The following is a 17,367-nucleotide window of genomic DNA, read 5'->3' as shown; positions in this document are numbered from 1 at the left end:
TTTGCTTGCACATTTGGAAAAGAGACCTTAAAACAGCAGCAGGTAAAACCAGTAGCTTTGCTGAGCCTGCATGAACTGTTACACCAACTGACAACTTCTTTGGGTTTCTCAGAATCAATTTAGTTAAGCAAAAAATCACAAATAAAATTCAAGACAAAGCTTTCTCAGGATATCCTATATATTAAACTCACTATCTGAGTAAAATAAAAAACAAGGACTAATGCAGGTAACGCATTTGGTTCACAAATCCATACATCTGCAGACACAGGAAAACAAAGCAGCCCCTGAAGAGAGCAACAGTGCTAATGCAGTGTGAGACCATGGCCCTGTATTACTCCTCTGGCACTGCAACTCCCCAGAATAGCCTAGTACACCCAGAGAAGTGAAGGGAACAGAATGTTTTGTGAAACCTCAGGTTCACCTTAGTGATCTTACAAAGAAAAGAACTCAACACACTCAAAAATACACCCACACACGCACACCCTCAAACCTTAAAATTTTCAATTTGTTCTCACAAATTACCGGAGATACTATGAGTACTATATAAGTATTAAAACCAATTAAGATCGCAAAGACTCCTCAGAGTGTTGCCGTGTAAATGAACACTGCAGTGAAATATTTGGAAGCTTTCACTTTTAGACTGAAATCCTTTACTGCAGTTGGTGGTTGTACTACAGCATGTAATAGTACAACGTACAAGTAAGCTTGGCACTCAAACAGGTTGTTTCAGAATCTTGATCTTCATTACCCCAACAATTCATAAGGGCAGAAATTTCATGTGGAGTAAAAGGGAAGTGGTCAACTTTTTTTTTTTTTAACCTGCTTTTGAACTCCTGGCAGATAACAGATAAGAAAATAGCTACGTAATGCAGATTTGATGCCAAGGTAACTAAAATGCACATAAACATGTTTTACACTAATACCAAAAGCAGAGAGATGATGACTTCTGTCACATTCATTTTTCTATACCTCTTGAAATTTCAGGTACTATAACCAGTGAATTTGTCATTGTGTCCACCCTCACATTTACACTGTATTGTTTCACTGAAAATGGTGAAGTCATGCAATGAGTGAATAGCTTTAGAAGCCTCAGAAGATGGGTTTAGAAATTATGTATTGCCAAACTTCATGCACATCTATGTATTATGCTATTATATTGTCATTTTTGTACCAGACTAGCGTTCATGACATAATGACACAAAGGCAGCTAAACTTTACATTATTTACCTTCAAACATGCCAAAGACTTGTGCTACTGGCCAGTAAACCTGCCAGCTCCCGTCTTAAATGTGGCTGCATAGGAAAGTTAATTCTGAGTTAATGAGCTAATCCTGAAGAGTGAATCATGGTATGATACAAACTAATGCTGAAGCTGAGATTGATACAGGTGTCCCAAAAAGGGAAAGCTCCAGGTTTGTCTGTTGAATAGACCATAAAATCAAGTCAAAGAAACTGAAATCACAGGTCTGGAAAAGAATTTCCAAGTGAATTTTTCTGACATATACTTCACTATTTTCCTTGTCATAAAACTTCAGAGAGAGAATATAACATTTTTTTATTAAATAAAAACTCCACGAAGATATTTAACTTAGTATTAACTTTAAAATAGACCCCAAAAAAATGAAGACAGGATCTCCAATGATCACAAAATCAGAGACTCATTTCACTGAAAAACTATTACATATTTCACATACAGAATTCAGTAAATTATTCATAAGATCCTGATTTTTTTAAATAGCTCTAGTTCATTCACTGAGATTCAAATGACAATGTAGCACAGAAAATAAAGCTAGAGAATTGGAAATTTACAGAAGGACTGGGCTAAAAGAATTTATTCTCTCCTCTTTCTCCTGCACTATATTTCTTTTCTATTATTAAATAAACCAACCAAATAGTTAAACAGCACTGTTCATGTACCATAAGCCTTCAGCATTAAACATCCTCAGCTAAAGCCAAAACAGGCCCTTGGATGGATGATTTAAAGAACAGTCAGACTTGCACTGAAAGCTCGGGGCTTGCTGCAAAAGTTCATATTCTATTAACAGAATACAAAACTGGAAGACAGGAATCTTTACAGAGTCACAAAAGACTATTTATGCCTTACTCCTCACTAGGGCTGCAGAATTCTGGAGAGGATGTTCATCTCATTTACTTTCAGGGTCTAACACAGATGCTTTGAATCAGTATTCAAATCACCTACTATGCTCCTGCACAACTGATTCCTGCTTTGGTCCGCTCATTTCCAGTTAACTAGGAGTGAGAATATCACCTGTTGACTGCAATAGCAGTGCTCAGCATGAGTCCTACTAAAATTGAGATTATATTCTGCCTTTAGAAATATAGCTCGAGTGTACTTTACACAATGAATACGCACGTATATGATTATCATAACATTCTCTCTGTCATGATAGTTCCTCCTCTGTTTTGCATCGTGTAGTCTTGTTTGCTTTATCTCAAAATATTTTTATCTTCACCTAACTACACTTCTGATCTCACTTTACTGTACTCAGGCTTAATTTGAGCAACACTAGCCTCCTCTTCAAATCACTGATTTTAAAATAGCACGATTAAACCAAGAATCTACCCCACTTTTTCTTCAACATGGTCAGGCAGCACTGATATTTTTGTATTTGATCGGAACAGACACTTCTTTCTTCACTCATGTAATATAAAATCAATGCAGATTTACAACAAATAATAAACACATAACTAAATACAGATTAATATAACAAGGGTGCTTCTCATAGCATCAAAAATACCTGTCCGTAAGGACACACTGAATTTTCTTCTCTCAGATATTTTAGCTGTTTTAAGAATAATTAACCTGACACTGAAGTTCTGAAGTAGAAAAGTTATAAACACTTACCCCAATGTTAAAAGTCCCATTAAAATAGTCCAAATTTGCTTGAAGGAACCAAATGTTGTTTAAACCTAGTTCATCACTTCTGTCTTTAGCACGGATCAGAGACAACTCCTTATTTTCTATGAGCACCACCTAGATTTCATACATAGGAGAAAGTAAGGCAAACTAATACTGAGAAATCAAAGTACAGTGTTACCGACAAGCACAAAACTTTGTAGTTTAGTTGAGAAAACCTCTAAATTCTTTGTAGCAGAGCGTGAGATCTCCAAAATTATTAGCAGGAAACTCAACAACAATGGAAGGCATTTAATACTTGCCAATATCAATCAGCTTGCAAATATTTTATATTTTCCTATAACTTTTGTTTTCTCAAGAAAGCACTGCACACATTTGGGATTATGCTAAAATTTTGTATGTTTCAAATCTAAGTCCTCTGCTGAGACAACTGTGTCTTCATGTTTCTTCTCCATACATGCACATCTCTTTAAGATGATCAGCAGAAACCAAAAGCTGTCTATACCTTTTATTTAGCATTTACCTGACACGATGGCATCATGTGAGCAAGAACAATTCCAACATGGCCCTGTGAAAACAAAAACAAACAATAAAATCTGAGTCACTTTTCAGCGTCCCCTGTTGTTGATTCATTACATTATAAGCATCCCCTAACCAGTGACAGAACCTTTGAAAGCAGCTAAAACTTCAGCATTTGTACTTTTGCTTTGTGGCAGCAACCACCCAGAACTGCAAAGATGAAAGCTAAAAGAAATTGCATCACATAAACAAAAATATACGTTACCCCTCCACTGCAAAAATCCACAATCACGTCTCCAGGCTTAGCAAGCTTTGTCACTGTTGCTACCAAATTATTCAATTGCTGCTGTTTCCTCAGAGCCCGGTCTCTAGACATCTTTCCTGGGGATGACAAAGAAAATGCCTAAATAGTGATCAACAGTTCTCAACATTGATAATTTTCAATGGGTAACAGCAGAGCATTGCAAATGAAATTTATGGCTGAGATTAAAAACTGGCTGGACCACTTGGGCATCCAAATCCACTTTGAGCTAAATTCACAAATATTTGGTAGAGTTTTCTCTATACCTTTAGCATATTTAAAAATTTACTTTTCATTTGTTGCTGCTACTGTATCCTTAGGAACAGACTAGCATAAACTTTATATAATCAAATCGGTGTAAGCTCTAGCCTGATTATATTCCAAACCTATCAATCATGCCCAGAAACAGAGCTCAAACCCATTCACCGTAAGGTTGCCAAAAGAAATCCCTGCTTACTGTATCTATACAGTACCCTTAAGCATCTTGTTTTTAAAAGTTGTACTCTTCCTCCTGTCAATTTTCACTTTTCATAATAAGCAGCCCTGTTTATTTAAATGACTGTGTGTGCAAGGAAGTACTTCTCAAAGCGACTACTCCTGCGTAGCAAAGTCTGGCTTTCTTTCACATCTGTAACACAACCAGAAATGGAAAAACTATTAATTTGTTTCAAATGTGCTTGGTAAAGTCGAACATACAGTTGCTTCAGATATAATGAATTTGTTTAGTCAGCACGTACATTTGTAAAGATGCTTTTTGTCTCAGTGGGGCTAACAGAGTGCTGACAGACCTATTTAATACTCTCTCTGCTTGTTCAGAAAGCAGAGTTTGACATAGATACTGACAGTAAAAATATTCATGAGCTCATCTTTACAATAAGAAAAAAGGTACTGAAACAACTCTCTTGAATGAGTTCTCATGAAGGAGGTTTAGGTGTACCAAACAACCCTAATGTTCTCTGAAATATGAACCTATTTCCTACTTGGAGCACCACATTATATTTGAGTATAGGCACTCTCCAGTTTTGTATTAAATTCATTAACTATTAAAAATACATTTTTCCCAGTACTTAGGAGTAGTTCAGAATAAACCCCACAAATCAGTGAAGTCTCCTGGTTACTACAAAAGCAGTTCATCTCTCATCATCATCAGAAATTGAATTTATTATACAGTTTATTGGTCAAATCTCTATCCTGAAAATGTATTATTTTGCATTATATTTTATCGTAAATCACATTTCACTTTACAAATAATCCATCAAATTCAACAAATTAATCAGATAAAATTATCACTACAATGCTCTGGGTAGAATGAGAAAAAAACATATCACTTTTCAAGATATTATATTCTATACTGTCAGGACAAAGAAAAGAAAAACGGACAACAAAAGGCAGAGGAAGCAGGGCAGAGTTCATTCTGCACAGTTATTGCACAGTCATTTAAAAAAACCAGTAATGACATTTAAAAAAAATATTCCTAGGTGACTGCACTGCATGGTAACATATTAAAACATATACTTCTTAATGAAAATTAAGAGATTGAACACAACCTCATCACTTCTTATCAATTTTGTAAGTATAGAATAGTACATTTTATAAAAATGAAACCACTGTTACATTTCAAACATTTTTTACACTTTGTGAAAGTTACCATAAAGAAGAGTCTCAGAAAATTAAGCTTTCTAATGACAAAAAAGGACTGAAACCTTTACCACATTATGTAAAATGATAAATACATTTTAAGGAATCATCTCTTTCACATGAGTAGATCCTTGGAAAAACCTTCTATGAAAGACTACACTGGAAACCCTAATGCCTTGTGTGCCAAACATCTATGCAAACTCTCCATAGCTTGCCTCTAATTTTCATGCTTCCATTTGATAAACTAATGTTCAAATGTTCTCAACATCTACAGTTCTAACTGTAGCCAATGGAAGATGCCAGCATTCCAGCATGTGCAAAATCAAGTGCTGTCACGGTGTTTGACCTAGAAATTCAGCTTGTGAGTTCATACTTATAATTGGTTAGGTAGACAGGTATTGTGACATTAATACCTAGAAAATCCTATACCTAAAAAACACACAAGTACTTTCTCTGTGTACATGTTTATATATGTGCATGCACATACCCATACACACAATCACAATGGCTTGATTGAGTTTTAAAAAGTAGCTGTTGTCCTGCACACAGCTTTAATTTAATTAGGGCTACCTGAACAATACATGAAAAGAATGAAGAAATCTAATTTATATTGGTCTGCTATATCCCCCACACCAGAAATACAGCTGTGGCAAGGGGGGCACAATTAACAGGGACTTCTATCTTGATAATACAGGCTACTGCTTGGGTTTGTTTTCATCAATCAACAGATCTTATTGGTTTTGTTTCAATTATTTCAATTCTACCTGATAAAAGTACTTAATAAAATAGCTGCTGCTCTAAAACAAAAAAAGAAATGAGCAGATGTCTTGCCCTTTTATGGAGGCAGGAAGAAACTGAGTCACATTCAAATTCTTTCATCTGATAAACAAGTGAGCAAGTCCAGACTTCCCAACAGATACAGCCACCTTTGAAGCCCACTAGAAGCTGTCCCCACACAATATATACATCTGACTACGATTACACAGCTGTAAGAGGTGCAACTACAGCTCAGCTCGGTAAATCCCAGCTTGCTTTAAACAACCTGGTTTGGATGCCGACAGCAACACTGCTATGACAGTTCTGCATTTAGGGCTGTGGTGGGTTGACCCTGGCTGGGCAGGTGCCCACCAGAGCTGCTCTCTCACTCCCCTCATTCACCAAACAGGGGAGAAAAGGCATAACGAAATGCTTGTGGGTCGAGATAAGGACAGGGAGAGATCACTCACTAATTGTTGTCACAAGCAACACAGACCGAACTCAGAGAGGGAATTCATTTAATTTATTACTAGGCAAAACAGAGTAGAGGAATGAGAAATAAAATCAAATCTTAAAACACCTCCCCCCACCCCTCCTATCTTCCCAGGCTCGACTTCACTCCCGGCTTCAACCTTCCCCCCCCTCAGCGGCACAGGGGGACAGGGAATGGGGGTTACGGTCAGTTCATTACACGGTGTTTCTGCCGCTTCCTCCTCCTCAGGGGGAGGACTCCTCTCATCGTTCCCCTGCTCCAGCCTGGAGTCCCTCTCACGGGGTGCAGACCTTCAGGAGCAAACTGCTCCAGCGTGGGGTCCCCCACGGGGTCACAAGTCCTGCCAGCAAACCTGCCCTGGCGTGGGCTCCCCTCTTCACGGGTCCACCGGTCCGGCCTGGAACTTGCTCCAGCGTGGGCTTCCCACGGGCCGCAGCCTCCTTCAGGTGCCTCCACCTGCTCCGGCGTGGGGTCCTCCACGGGCTGCAGGTGGAATCTCTACACCCCCTCATCCTTCCTCCATGGGCTGCAGGGGGACAGCCTGCCTCACCATGGCCTTCACCACAGGCTGCAGGGGGATCTCTGCTCTGGCACCTGGAGCACCTCCTCCCCCTCCATCTGCACTGACCTTGGTGTCTGCAGAGTTTCTTACATCTTCTCACTCCTCTCTCTGGCTGCAAAAGCTCTCTCTGGTTTTTTTTTTTTCTTCTTAAATATGTTATCACAGAGGCGCTGATTGGCTTGGCCTTGGCCAGCGGCGGCTCTGTCTTGGAGCCGGCTGGCATTGGCTCTGTCAGACACAGGGGAAGCTTCTAGCAGCTTCTCACAGAAGCCACCCCTGTAGCCCCCCCGCTACCAAAACCTTGCCACACAAACCCAACACAAGGGCAAGCTAGCCTTCCAAAAATAAAGTTTCAGGTTCAGCTAAAAACAGAAAAATGGGCTTTCCAAAAGCATGATAAAAGCATAAACAGAGTTTTTTGTTGACAGAATTCAGCGTGGACTTGCCCTGTTAACTTCAAGACAGCCAAAGCACACAGAATCCATTAGTTAGAAATATACTGCGAAGATACAAGGTCAGCTCTGTTCTCCAAAATGGGTTTGAACACAACAAAATTTGTCTCATAAGCTTAGGTGGCTTCATTTACACTGTAACTCATTTTAACAGTGGTTGCTTCTCACAAGCATTATCTTTAAAAAAAAAAAAAACCCACCAAAAAAACCCTTCAACCTTCACCAATTTTCTTTCTTCCTATCCAGTGAAAACAAGTAATAAAAGTACTTAAAGTTTATTTATGGTATAAAGTTGCAAGCTCCCTTGGTGGAAAGCTTTCTGAATTCAAGGCTTCCTGAGCTCAAGTAACTGCCTCAATTAATTTAATGGGATTTGTTGTAAATGCTTTTTTCTCTGGTAACTTTTGTATCACTCTCTTATATCCACTTTCAACTTCAATCATTGTAATTACAAGAAGGACCAGGCAGACAATTTTGCTTCCAATTCCTGCCTCTCAACAGGCATTAGCACAAATGTTCTGAGCCATTTTCCTGAACAATACTGAAGGACAGACTACACCTGTGATGCCACAAATGGCACAAAAAACCATGCAATCAAATGCTCTTCCTTATCCAACTTCTCTGTTTTTATTCTCCAATCCTAAGGTTTTCCTGAGGCATCTGGGATTTATTACTATCAAGTACAACTCCTGAAAAACACCATCAAATTTCCATACTGTGCAAAGTCAGCAAATAGCTCCTAAAGTCACTAAAAATAAAAAAGTCAGATGATAACAGGTTTCTTAAGCAACAACAGATCTACTACGTAGTACTCAGTCGACCTCCTGAGTATTAAATTAGTAAGAAATACTTTAAAAAAATATTAGCTTATAGCCTTTAAAAACTCCCTAAAAATTAACTCTTCATGGTTACCAACAAACAAGATTTCCTTCTCCCTTATTGTGCACACAATAAATAGCATAAATTCCCTTGAAAGATGGAGAAAACCAAGCTTGAATCAATAGGTCTTTTGTCTGCTCTACCTCTGTATTTTGAGCTTGGTAGCTAGAATTACAGAAACACAGCAAGCTGTGATGCAGCCTGTAGAGAATGTTAGTTAGCACAGCTGGGCACACTAGTCCTTCGTCACAGCAAATAGGCAATAAATTCAACTGTAACTTCTGCATCTAAAAATCCTACAGCTCACTTTGCATTTCTCAAGCCCTGTGATTGTAAACGATCCTAACTGTTGTCTTCAAGAACAGTAAGAGAGAGGGTAGCTTGAAATTTAGCCCTACAAGGCAAAACCGTAAAGAACACGACCTTTTCCGACAGTACCCTGACAGGCCCCCATAAATGCTTTGCTCCCTTCGTAAGTTCCCAAATGACAGATTGTCATACAGTCCCAGAAAGATTTGTTTTCATTTTTAATTAATGGTCACAACAAAAATATTTTCTTTGGCTTCACGAACCTAACGTTAGCGTTAATTCAGCTCTTGTCAAGCAGAGTTTTAAAGTCTCTGTGGCACTTGCATTTTGGCACAAAGAAATATAAGACGTCTAACTTTTCAGCAGGCAAAAACCCCTCTATTTTTATATTGCCTTTTGTCAGTGTTCAAGTTCATATAATCCTTCAGTCCTCAATACTGAGGACAAATAATACTTCCATATTTTGCAAGTTAAACTTGAAAAACCATTAAAGTTTCCTTAAATAAGCAACCCCAAGTATCATCCCTAAGACTTTAACCCTATTCAACTTTGAAGCCGTAACACAGTACAACAGAACACACAGCTTCCAAAACACACATATAACACACAATACATGCATTCTCCTATACAGCAGAATTGCATATTTCTATTGTTTTAGCACAAGTACCTTTTTATTAGGTTTTCTGCAAGCCCCAGCTAACTAATTCCAGTGATAATGTGAGTCTACTTTTCATGGATATTCAGGTAGAGAATACTTATTGCTACATTGATTTAATCTTAATACAGCAAAGAGGCTCAGTAACTATAAAGCAAAAGCCAAAAAGGAACAGTTTTATTATTTTATACTAAGCTGAATGCATTTTTCTGAAACCAATGCGCTTTTTTTTCTGGTAGTTCCTTATACTCCACTGAGATCTCCTTCACTTTGATGATGTTATCTCCTGTTACACTCTTTTTGGTACACGTTGGAGGGTTGGGGGGTTGTTTGCTTCTTTGTTTTGAGGGTGGTTGTCGTAGTTCTGCATTACGGGTGCTTTTTTCTTTTAAAATATAGTATTTGTCAGCTTGATATAGCTGTACTATATGCAACTGCTAGAAAAAGCAGAATTCAAACAGATGAAGGATGCCAGCCCAGCTGACATTTATTTACAAAGAAAAGATTCTTACCAGTGAGAAATAATAATACCTTCTTATAAAGGACAATAACTTTGCTATGGTCCAGCGGTCACCTCAGTTAGTTGAACAATATTATTCTTCAACTTCAGATGCTTTAATTCAATCTGCATGGGCCAGTGCTGAAAGCTGAAGATCTGCCCTCCCCTTCTCCAGCCTGGGGCCACCTTCCAGCTGCCCCCTTCACTGCACTGACCTGTCTCCCTCCCTCGTGGTTTTTACACTTGGGTATAACTCAAAGTGGGGGACCCAGAAAAGAAAGTGTGGCTGTTGAGAGAGAAATCTGACCACATCCTGTATTGGGACTTGAATGTCTCCTAATTGATATAAATCTGTCCATTTAAAAGCAAAAAATTACATTCTTCAAAGTATGGTTTCGGCTTTGGGAATAAAGCAGGCTCTTACTCCAGAGTAGCTGTAAAACAATTAACACCGCAAAATGTCCCTAACCGATTCCTCACGGCAGTTTAGATTGCAGAATGACGCTAACCTTGGCCCTCCGCTTGTCAGGCTCAGTATAAAGTCTTTTCCTTATGTCCACCTCCCTTATTGTAACATAGCTTTGCAAAATAATTCAATCTGGTTGTTTCCATTGATGCTGGACTAAAAAGTGTTTGTCACTGGAAGTCTGTCGCTTATTTACAAAGAATGTTCTCCTTTACTAAGTGCATTAAGTCTGAGGACCAGACTTTGAGCTCTGACGTGAATGCAGCATTCAAAGGCTGGCCTCTAACACAGAGTAGTTTTGAAAAAGGATTCACTTCATCTTGAGAATTCTCCTGTTCCTTTGCTAAGAAAAATACTAAAGGAACACCTAAACATGAAAAATAAATTTAAGTCCACCCAAAAAAGGAAGTCTGATCCAGACCAATGCTACAACAAATCATTTGACATGTTAAAATGAAATTTTACAAGCTTATGAAGATATGAAATAGACTGAGAAGCAACGCTGAAAACACTCAAGAAAGGCAAAACCTGCTGAATTTGGTCATAAAAGCATTTCTTATAGTGGGGGATACTAAATCTGCTGGAATTGACAGTGACAAAGAAAACATCAGTCAATTATATATTAAAAAAAAATCAAGGCAGCTTGCAGGTGGGGAAAGCACATGGCTCTGCAGATAATCTCAGAGTTGTAATGTGACAAAGACAGAGGGGCCAGAGGTCTCCAAAAACTACTGAGAGAACTACATGCTCAAGCCTTTTCAAGAGACATATCTACAAGGTGTAGACGAAAGATGCAGTTACACAAGACGATGACAACTGTACTGGCTCTTTGATCAGTAACAGCCCTATCAGTGCAGAAACCCAAATTCCTTGTTTCTCAGTGAGATGCTACACTGCACCATATGAAATAGGTCTCACTCACTGCTTATTCAAGCACGTCCTGGTGCTGTACTCCATGTTTAAAAGGTAGACACAGGCTTCAGCTTCCTCCTTGGCTTTTTCTAGGCACTGTGACACTGTCCCAGAAAGCAAAACAGCATTTTAGGACAGAACAGAATTGGTTTGTACTTACAAAGACTGCTTTTAAGAATTCTGGTAGGTTTTCTTATGCATACAGCCATAACAAAGTGTAAATTGCTTCCTCTATTTAACCAGGAATAAATTCCTGTGCAAAAATCGGACTAGAACATAAGTTTTACTACTTGTATCACCAAGGAACAACATTAACCACCCTTTTCCCCAATTCTGGATATAATATTAAAAGAATTCTAAGGTACAAAAGGGAGCTTGCAGGTGAATTTAAAAACTGCTCATTGAACAATTCTCAATAGAAAATATAAGTAAAGCAGATAGCATCAATAGTGAGCAATCACCTGCTTCCTAACTCTCCTGCATAGATGACAGACAATCTATCGTTACTTTGTAGTTCTCAAAGAAATAAGAGCCCATTCTATTACATTTAAATTGTTGTGTTTCTTTACAGAAGCTAAAACATTTGTTCAATCAGATACAAGATCAGATAGCTTGGGGTTATTATTGACTCATTTGCTCTTCCTTTACTATTAGAAATTGCTATTCTGATCTTTCTTACCACACGTTGAATATGAAAATACATATATATGTGCATATACATATATATGAAAGTATTATATCTTAAGCAAAAACTATGTAGATATTCAACATTAGTTAATATAATATGGGTAAACTGGAAATATGCCAGTATCTTATTTCTTTTCAGCTTGGACGTCCTGCATTGGCTTAACTCAATTTCCTCTTAAAACAGCTTTCCCACTGATTTAATTTCAAAAGTAACTGAGTTGGGTCAAATTTTAAGAATAAATAAATAATGTGACTCTGATTGTATGAATATTTCCTTTTGCATCAGAATTTTAATGCATTAATCCTATCATGAAATATCCTACTTTATCACAGACATAAGCAAAACAGAGCAAGTGAGTGATAAAAACCAGCAACATTAACTGGAGGACTGTGCTTTTACTACTGTTCTCCACACCTCATCTTCCCCCATTTTTAAGCTCTCTCTCCAGTCACTCTTGGAGAACAAAAGTATAAGTGAAAGATTCAGGGAAAAGTGTTTTATAGATTGGGTTGCAATGGATAATTTTCTCATTTTCTATTTTTATTATTAACATTTTATAAAAGAACTTGTTTTATAATATTCCTGTTTGAAGCAGACAGAAAGATGTCTTGCTGCCCAGAGTGTATTTTTATGAATAGAAGCAATCAGTAGCCACATTTATCCAAACGGTTCAGAGGACAGCGGGTTTTGGGGTTTTTATTTTTTACCCTGAGTGGATATTTATCAAAACATATTCCGGAACTATGAAGTTTGGAAACACTCCACATGCCTTTACTTGTCAGTAAAAGCACATGTAAATGCTAACTTTTTAAAAGAGGTAACAGGTACATATGCCAATTCTACAGCTTCATGTATTTCTAAAAGCAGCAATCTCTGTTAAATGAAGAAAATTGCTATTAAGTTGTCTTGGCATACAGTCTATTTACCTTTTCCTATCAGATCACTGGATATTTTCATTGTTACTTTGTGTCTTAGCTTTTCTAGTTCATCACAACAATAATTAGATTTTCAGGAAAGTTGTGTTGTTTTGGTTTATTGTTTTTTAACTAACCTCTGAAGAGGATGAGACTAACAAACGGATGGGCAGAAGCCAACATTTGTTGCCTGGAGCCTCGTTACAGTAGCTGCTCTGTACTCTGCAGTTCAGAATACACCAGTCTTCATTCTGCTCAGACCAGACTTTTCACACTTGAATGTTGCTGGCAAGCCTAAGAGAACTAACAGCATTCACGAAGATACTAATGTGCACACACATAAAATAATGGCCTTAGCATTTCTTGGGGGAGGGGAAACCCCAAACATCACAAATAAAAGAGTATAAACTATCCTTCTGGAGAATGTATAGCATGCGCTTTCAGTCAACAGATAAGGCCAGAAAAGAAAACCTCAGAGTATGCATTATTTTTTACGATATAAAAGTTTTTATGATGGTGTGATGATATTTTAGCTACAGTCAAGGGAGTAGGAAAAAGAGAAAGCTACAGTGCTTGGTTTAAAATATATAGATATAGGGCAATAATAGAAAGGACAGGAAAGACAACTAAGGTCCATGAGAACATTTTATTGCGGGTTTGGTTTTTTTTTTTTAAATAGGAGTCTCTCCTGATCTTACTAACCAATGTGCTCTTTATTAAGGCAAGGTTTGCAAAATAGCTTTATCACTTGAGGCATAAAAACTCCTTCATTTCACATATACTATCTTTGTGTAGTCTAAAAAGGTCAGACAGCTATGAAAACTGACCTTTGACAACCTAAGCAGGAATTTGGCCAGCTTCCTTTTTTGTGTTAGAGGATTTTAAGCAACAAAAGAATAAGTCACCTTTAAAAAAAATAAAGATCAACAGATGCCAGTAAAAAGAAATGAAAATTAAAGCTGGGCTCCCCCTTAAGGTAACTATGTTCTACTTATAAAAGTTTTCAGGGTTTGTTTGGTTTTTTTCCAATTGCTCATCTTCAAAACCCGTCTTCTGAATATACAATAAAAAGCAATCCAGACACAAACAGCTAACATCTTTTTTACACATCTAATCTAGTATTTACACTATTTTAAAACTTTTTTGTACTATATTATGAAGCCTCTAAATGTACTCAAATTAATGAGTGTTATCCACACCAGTATGTACTTGTTAGAGCCATGCTCATCTCAGTTTTTCATATTATAATATTGCCAACAGCAATCTTTAGAAAAATCATGCATCAGCACCTCTCCCAAAACATTATGAGTTCCAAAATTCTGAGCTACTATACATTTAAGCTAACTGACAATGTCTGTTCATCCTTCTTACCATTCTGAAGCCTTTTAGACTCATTATTTTCAAGGTATTTTTCCAAAATCCCAAAGATTAGGCAATTACTTTAAAATGAAAGCAGGCAATACTATACAATCATGGGATTTCAAGGAAGATATAAAACACTGTGTCATGACAGAACTGTGAGAAAAAAACAACATTGCATTTACCCTTCTTTCACTTCTTTTTCTCACATTTATTCATATACTGCCCCTCCTGCACTTCCCTCCCTTTTTTCCTTCACCTTTCTCCCTTACCTTCATTTTATTAGGGTGAAGATGCCATAAGAAGTCATCCATGTGTTCAGAACTCATGAGCAGTTGCAGGACCTCATAATTGACCCTACTGGACAACATGACCACCTGACGTACCTTCCAACCAGAATTATCTTACGATTCTACAAATGTGTATGTTACAGGTAGTAAGAGTGCTAACTGTCTGCTCAAAGAGCAGGTGTAGAGCAACCAGTACAGCAGACAGATTTGTAACAGCTTTACAGCAGTGGTTGTACTTTAAATTTATATGTCCTGTCCTCACTATACCTCCTCTGTTGCTGCTTTTCTTTTCTGTTATCTCGATACACCTGAGTAGTCAGCCCCTTTCGCCTTTATCTTCCACCCCTTATGTGCCCAAACCCATCTATCACTTATAGCAAAGTGTTTGAGCAAGATGTGAGGAGGAAATCACATCAATACAAACCTTAAAAAGTGAAAGACAATAAAACTGTTGGGAAAGAATAAAAGAAAGGGAAAAGCAACCTATGATGTGCTAAATGTGGAAAAAGGTCTATAGCCCCAAAAGGAGTGCTGTTGTACCTACGCACAGTATTATACCAAATATCAGCAACAGCCAGGCTTGGGAAGTAGGGGCTGCTCACTTCCTGCAGAATTTCTTCAGATGAAGATGTTACTGCCTGACAACGAAACAAGAATCAAATTGTTTCTTTACCTCTCACAAGCCTAATATACTGACTGACAGCTACTGTCTTGCTGAGAAAGGGGAACAGCTAATTCCTGCTAAATTCAGTGCTCACCAGGGGCTAAGAGCGGTTGGCTCTTGCAGAAACAGGAGAGCTCCTTCCCCAGCAGGAACCAGAGATTGGCCCCTGTTGAGGTCAGCAGAAGGGCCAGAAGCCCCGGTCATTCACACTCACAGCTGTTCAGCAGGATCTTGCCTCTAGGGCACCAACTCTTGGTAGTTAAGAGGCAGCCTAGTCACAGTGCATGCTGGAACACAACGGATTACCTTTTCTGAGCTCCTTATCCTGAATAACTGATAGTTAGGGAAAAGGTAAGAGCCAAATGGCTATGCACAGTAAGGAATAGTGAATCACAGGTAGGTGAAGGAAAGACCGAAAGACACTTTCCAATATATATAATCTCATCAATTCCCACCACAGCCTCTAAATAAGCAAAAAAGATTTAACTATTAGGTATATTAATAATTTGGATGATTCCTGTCTCTGATTTGCTCATCAACATGAGGGAGAAAGCCTGAACTAATAATTCAGAAACAGGAAAAGTTGGCTTAAAATACAGACATGATTCATTTGGCCCTTACGCATCAAGTGATTCCAAACAGCTGGCTGCTGGACAAACAGCAGTACTTTCAGCTTAACTTTACACGTCATGTCTGTTTACCGTACGAAGGTTAATGACTGGAGGAATCCCTCCAAAACACTTTCCCTGATGAAAAGGAATTTCATCCTTGAAATTTCATCCTGTATTTCAGTCATTACAAAAATTAAATCCCACACTGCAAAGGGTTTGATGACCAATTCCTAATTAATTGACATTTTAATACGTAAATAACCACATCATTTCACAATGGCTGGATCTGAATTCCAAACAAAGGCATTCTAGTTGCACTTGGAAAGGCGAAGGTTACTGACTTCTACCTTGTCTGATCTACACTGCAATTATCACAGCACTTATAGCTTGATCCTCTGTAAATCTGGAATTTATGAAAATTTTAGTCAATTCAATCAATTTTATGGTATAAAGTGAGTGGCTCTGGTATTCATGTGGTTTATGTTAGTAGAAAGGGCTGAAAAAACATTCAAGAGTTCATAGGAAATATAGGAATTACATGACTCCAGCATAAGGTTTTAATTTAGTAATAGTAATGGCTTGACCACTTAACTGTTTCCCTTTCATTTCATTTTTTGTCTAATTAATTTTCTTAGCAAAGTTTGGGGAGAGGGAAATCAAAATGAACTGCAGTTTAGACAGTAAACACAACTAATCCTTTGAATACCTAGCTAACTAGGATGTTTTCTATACAGTTTTGAAGTGAGTTGCCAGCTTTAGATAAATGCTCATTGAATCTCTGATGTTGAAGGTCAGTGTCTGCTTCTGACGTTACTAGTCTACCATTGTAAATGCCGATGATCAGCATTAAAGTTTGTATAACCTCCAGAATTACATTCTATAATAAACAAACTTTTGTCATAAGAAGTACACATGATAGGTTAGGGGTTTTTTTTTAAAAAAAAGTGATTTTCAATTAGCAATTCTCCTTCCATAGCCTTTTCCCTCCAGTGCTTTGTCATTCTATGAACACAAAATGAGTAAGCCAAAAGTGGCTGAGATGGTAGTTCTTTAGCCATAATTAAGTTCCTCTTACTAAATGCTAGCTGTGCAATTTTGCAGGTAGCATACCATGGACAAGTATGGTTACCAAGTAGTTCTTTGATATGTTTACGGTGCTCTGGGTAACCAATTTGGGTCAGAACCAACATGTATTTCAGCATTCTCAGCTTTGCCTTGGAGGAGTTGTGCAACTATATAAAACCAGACCACTTGCTAAGTAACTTTGGTAGTTACTATTATGAAAAAAATTCAGCCTTTGTAACAATTGTATTCATAAAGGTAGTCCGTTGGTAACGCCGCCACCTTCAGAGCTGTAACAGATATGTTATTTATCCACACTAATAGAATCAGGGCATTTTGCAGAATGCTCCTGTTCAACCTGCTCCTTTTCATTGCTGTCAGTAACCCATTCAAATCCTTCCAAATTAGGAAAAGCACAAATTGACTATAATCAGCACAAGCTAATTATAACGCAGTGGAAG

The 17,367-nt window shown here is 37.8% G+C and overlaps 1 protein-coding gene across 10 annotated transcripts in view; it reads right to left on the bottom strand.

Annotated features, from left to right (window-relative positions):
* GSTCD (glutathione S-transferase C-terminal domain containing) overlaps window positions 1-17,367 on the bottom strand; it is a 74,178-nt gene that overhangs the window by 13,235 nt on the left and 43,576 nt on the right. For all 10 annotated transcript variants that reach the window (XR_008576806.1, XR_008576807.1, XM_054823440.1 and 7 more), the window contains 3 exons: window positions 3,662-3,777; window positions 3,401-3,445; window positions 2,866-2,994 (listed from right to left, as the gene is read on the bottom strand). Coding sequence is in view for 8 of the 10 variants with exons in the window: in XM_054823440.1 (XP_054679415.1) it covers window positions 2,866-2,994; window positions 3,401-3,445; window positions 3,662-3,777 (290 nt within the window). In the remaining 2 variants the exon portion in view is untranslated. The remainder of the gene's footprint in view (window positions 1-2,865; window positions 2,995-3,400; window positions 3,446-3,661; window positions 3,778-17,367) is intronic.

Source organism: Grus americana, chromosome 4 (genome assembly GCF_028858705.1).
Source record: "Grus americana isolate bGruAme1 chromosome 4, bGruAme1.mat, whole genome shotgun sequence".
NCBI classification, from domain to species: domain Eukaryota; kingdom Metazoa; phylum Chordata; class Aves; order Gruiformes; family Gruidae; genus Grus; species Grus americana.
The sequence above is the reverse complement of the archived record's forward strand: the minus strand, read 5'-3'. Positions and strand labels throughout refer to the sequence as shown.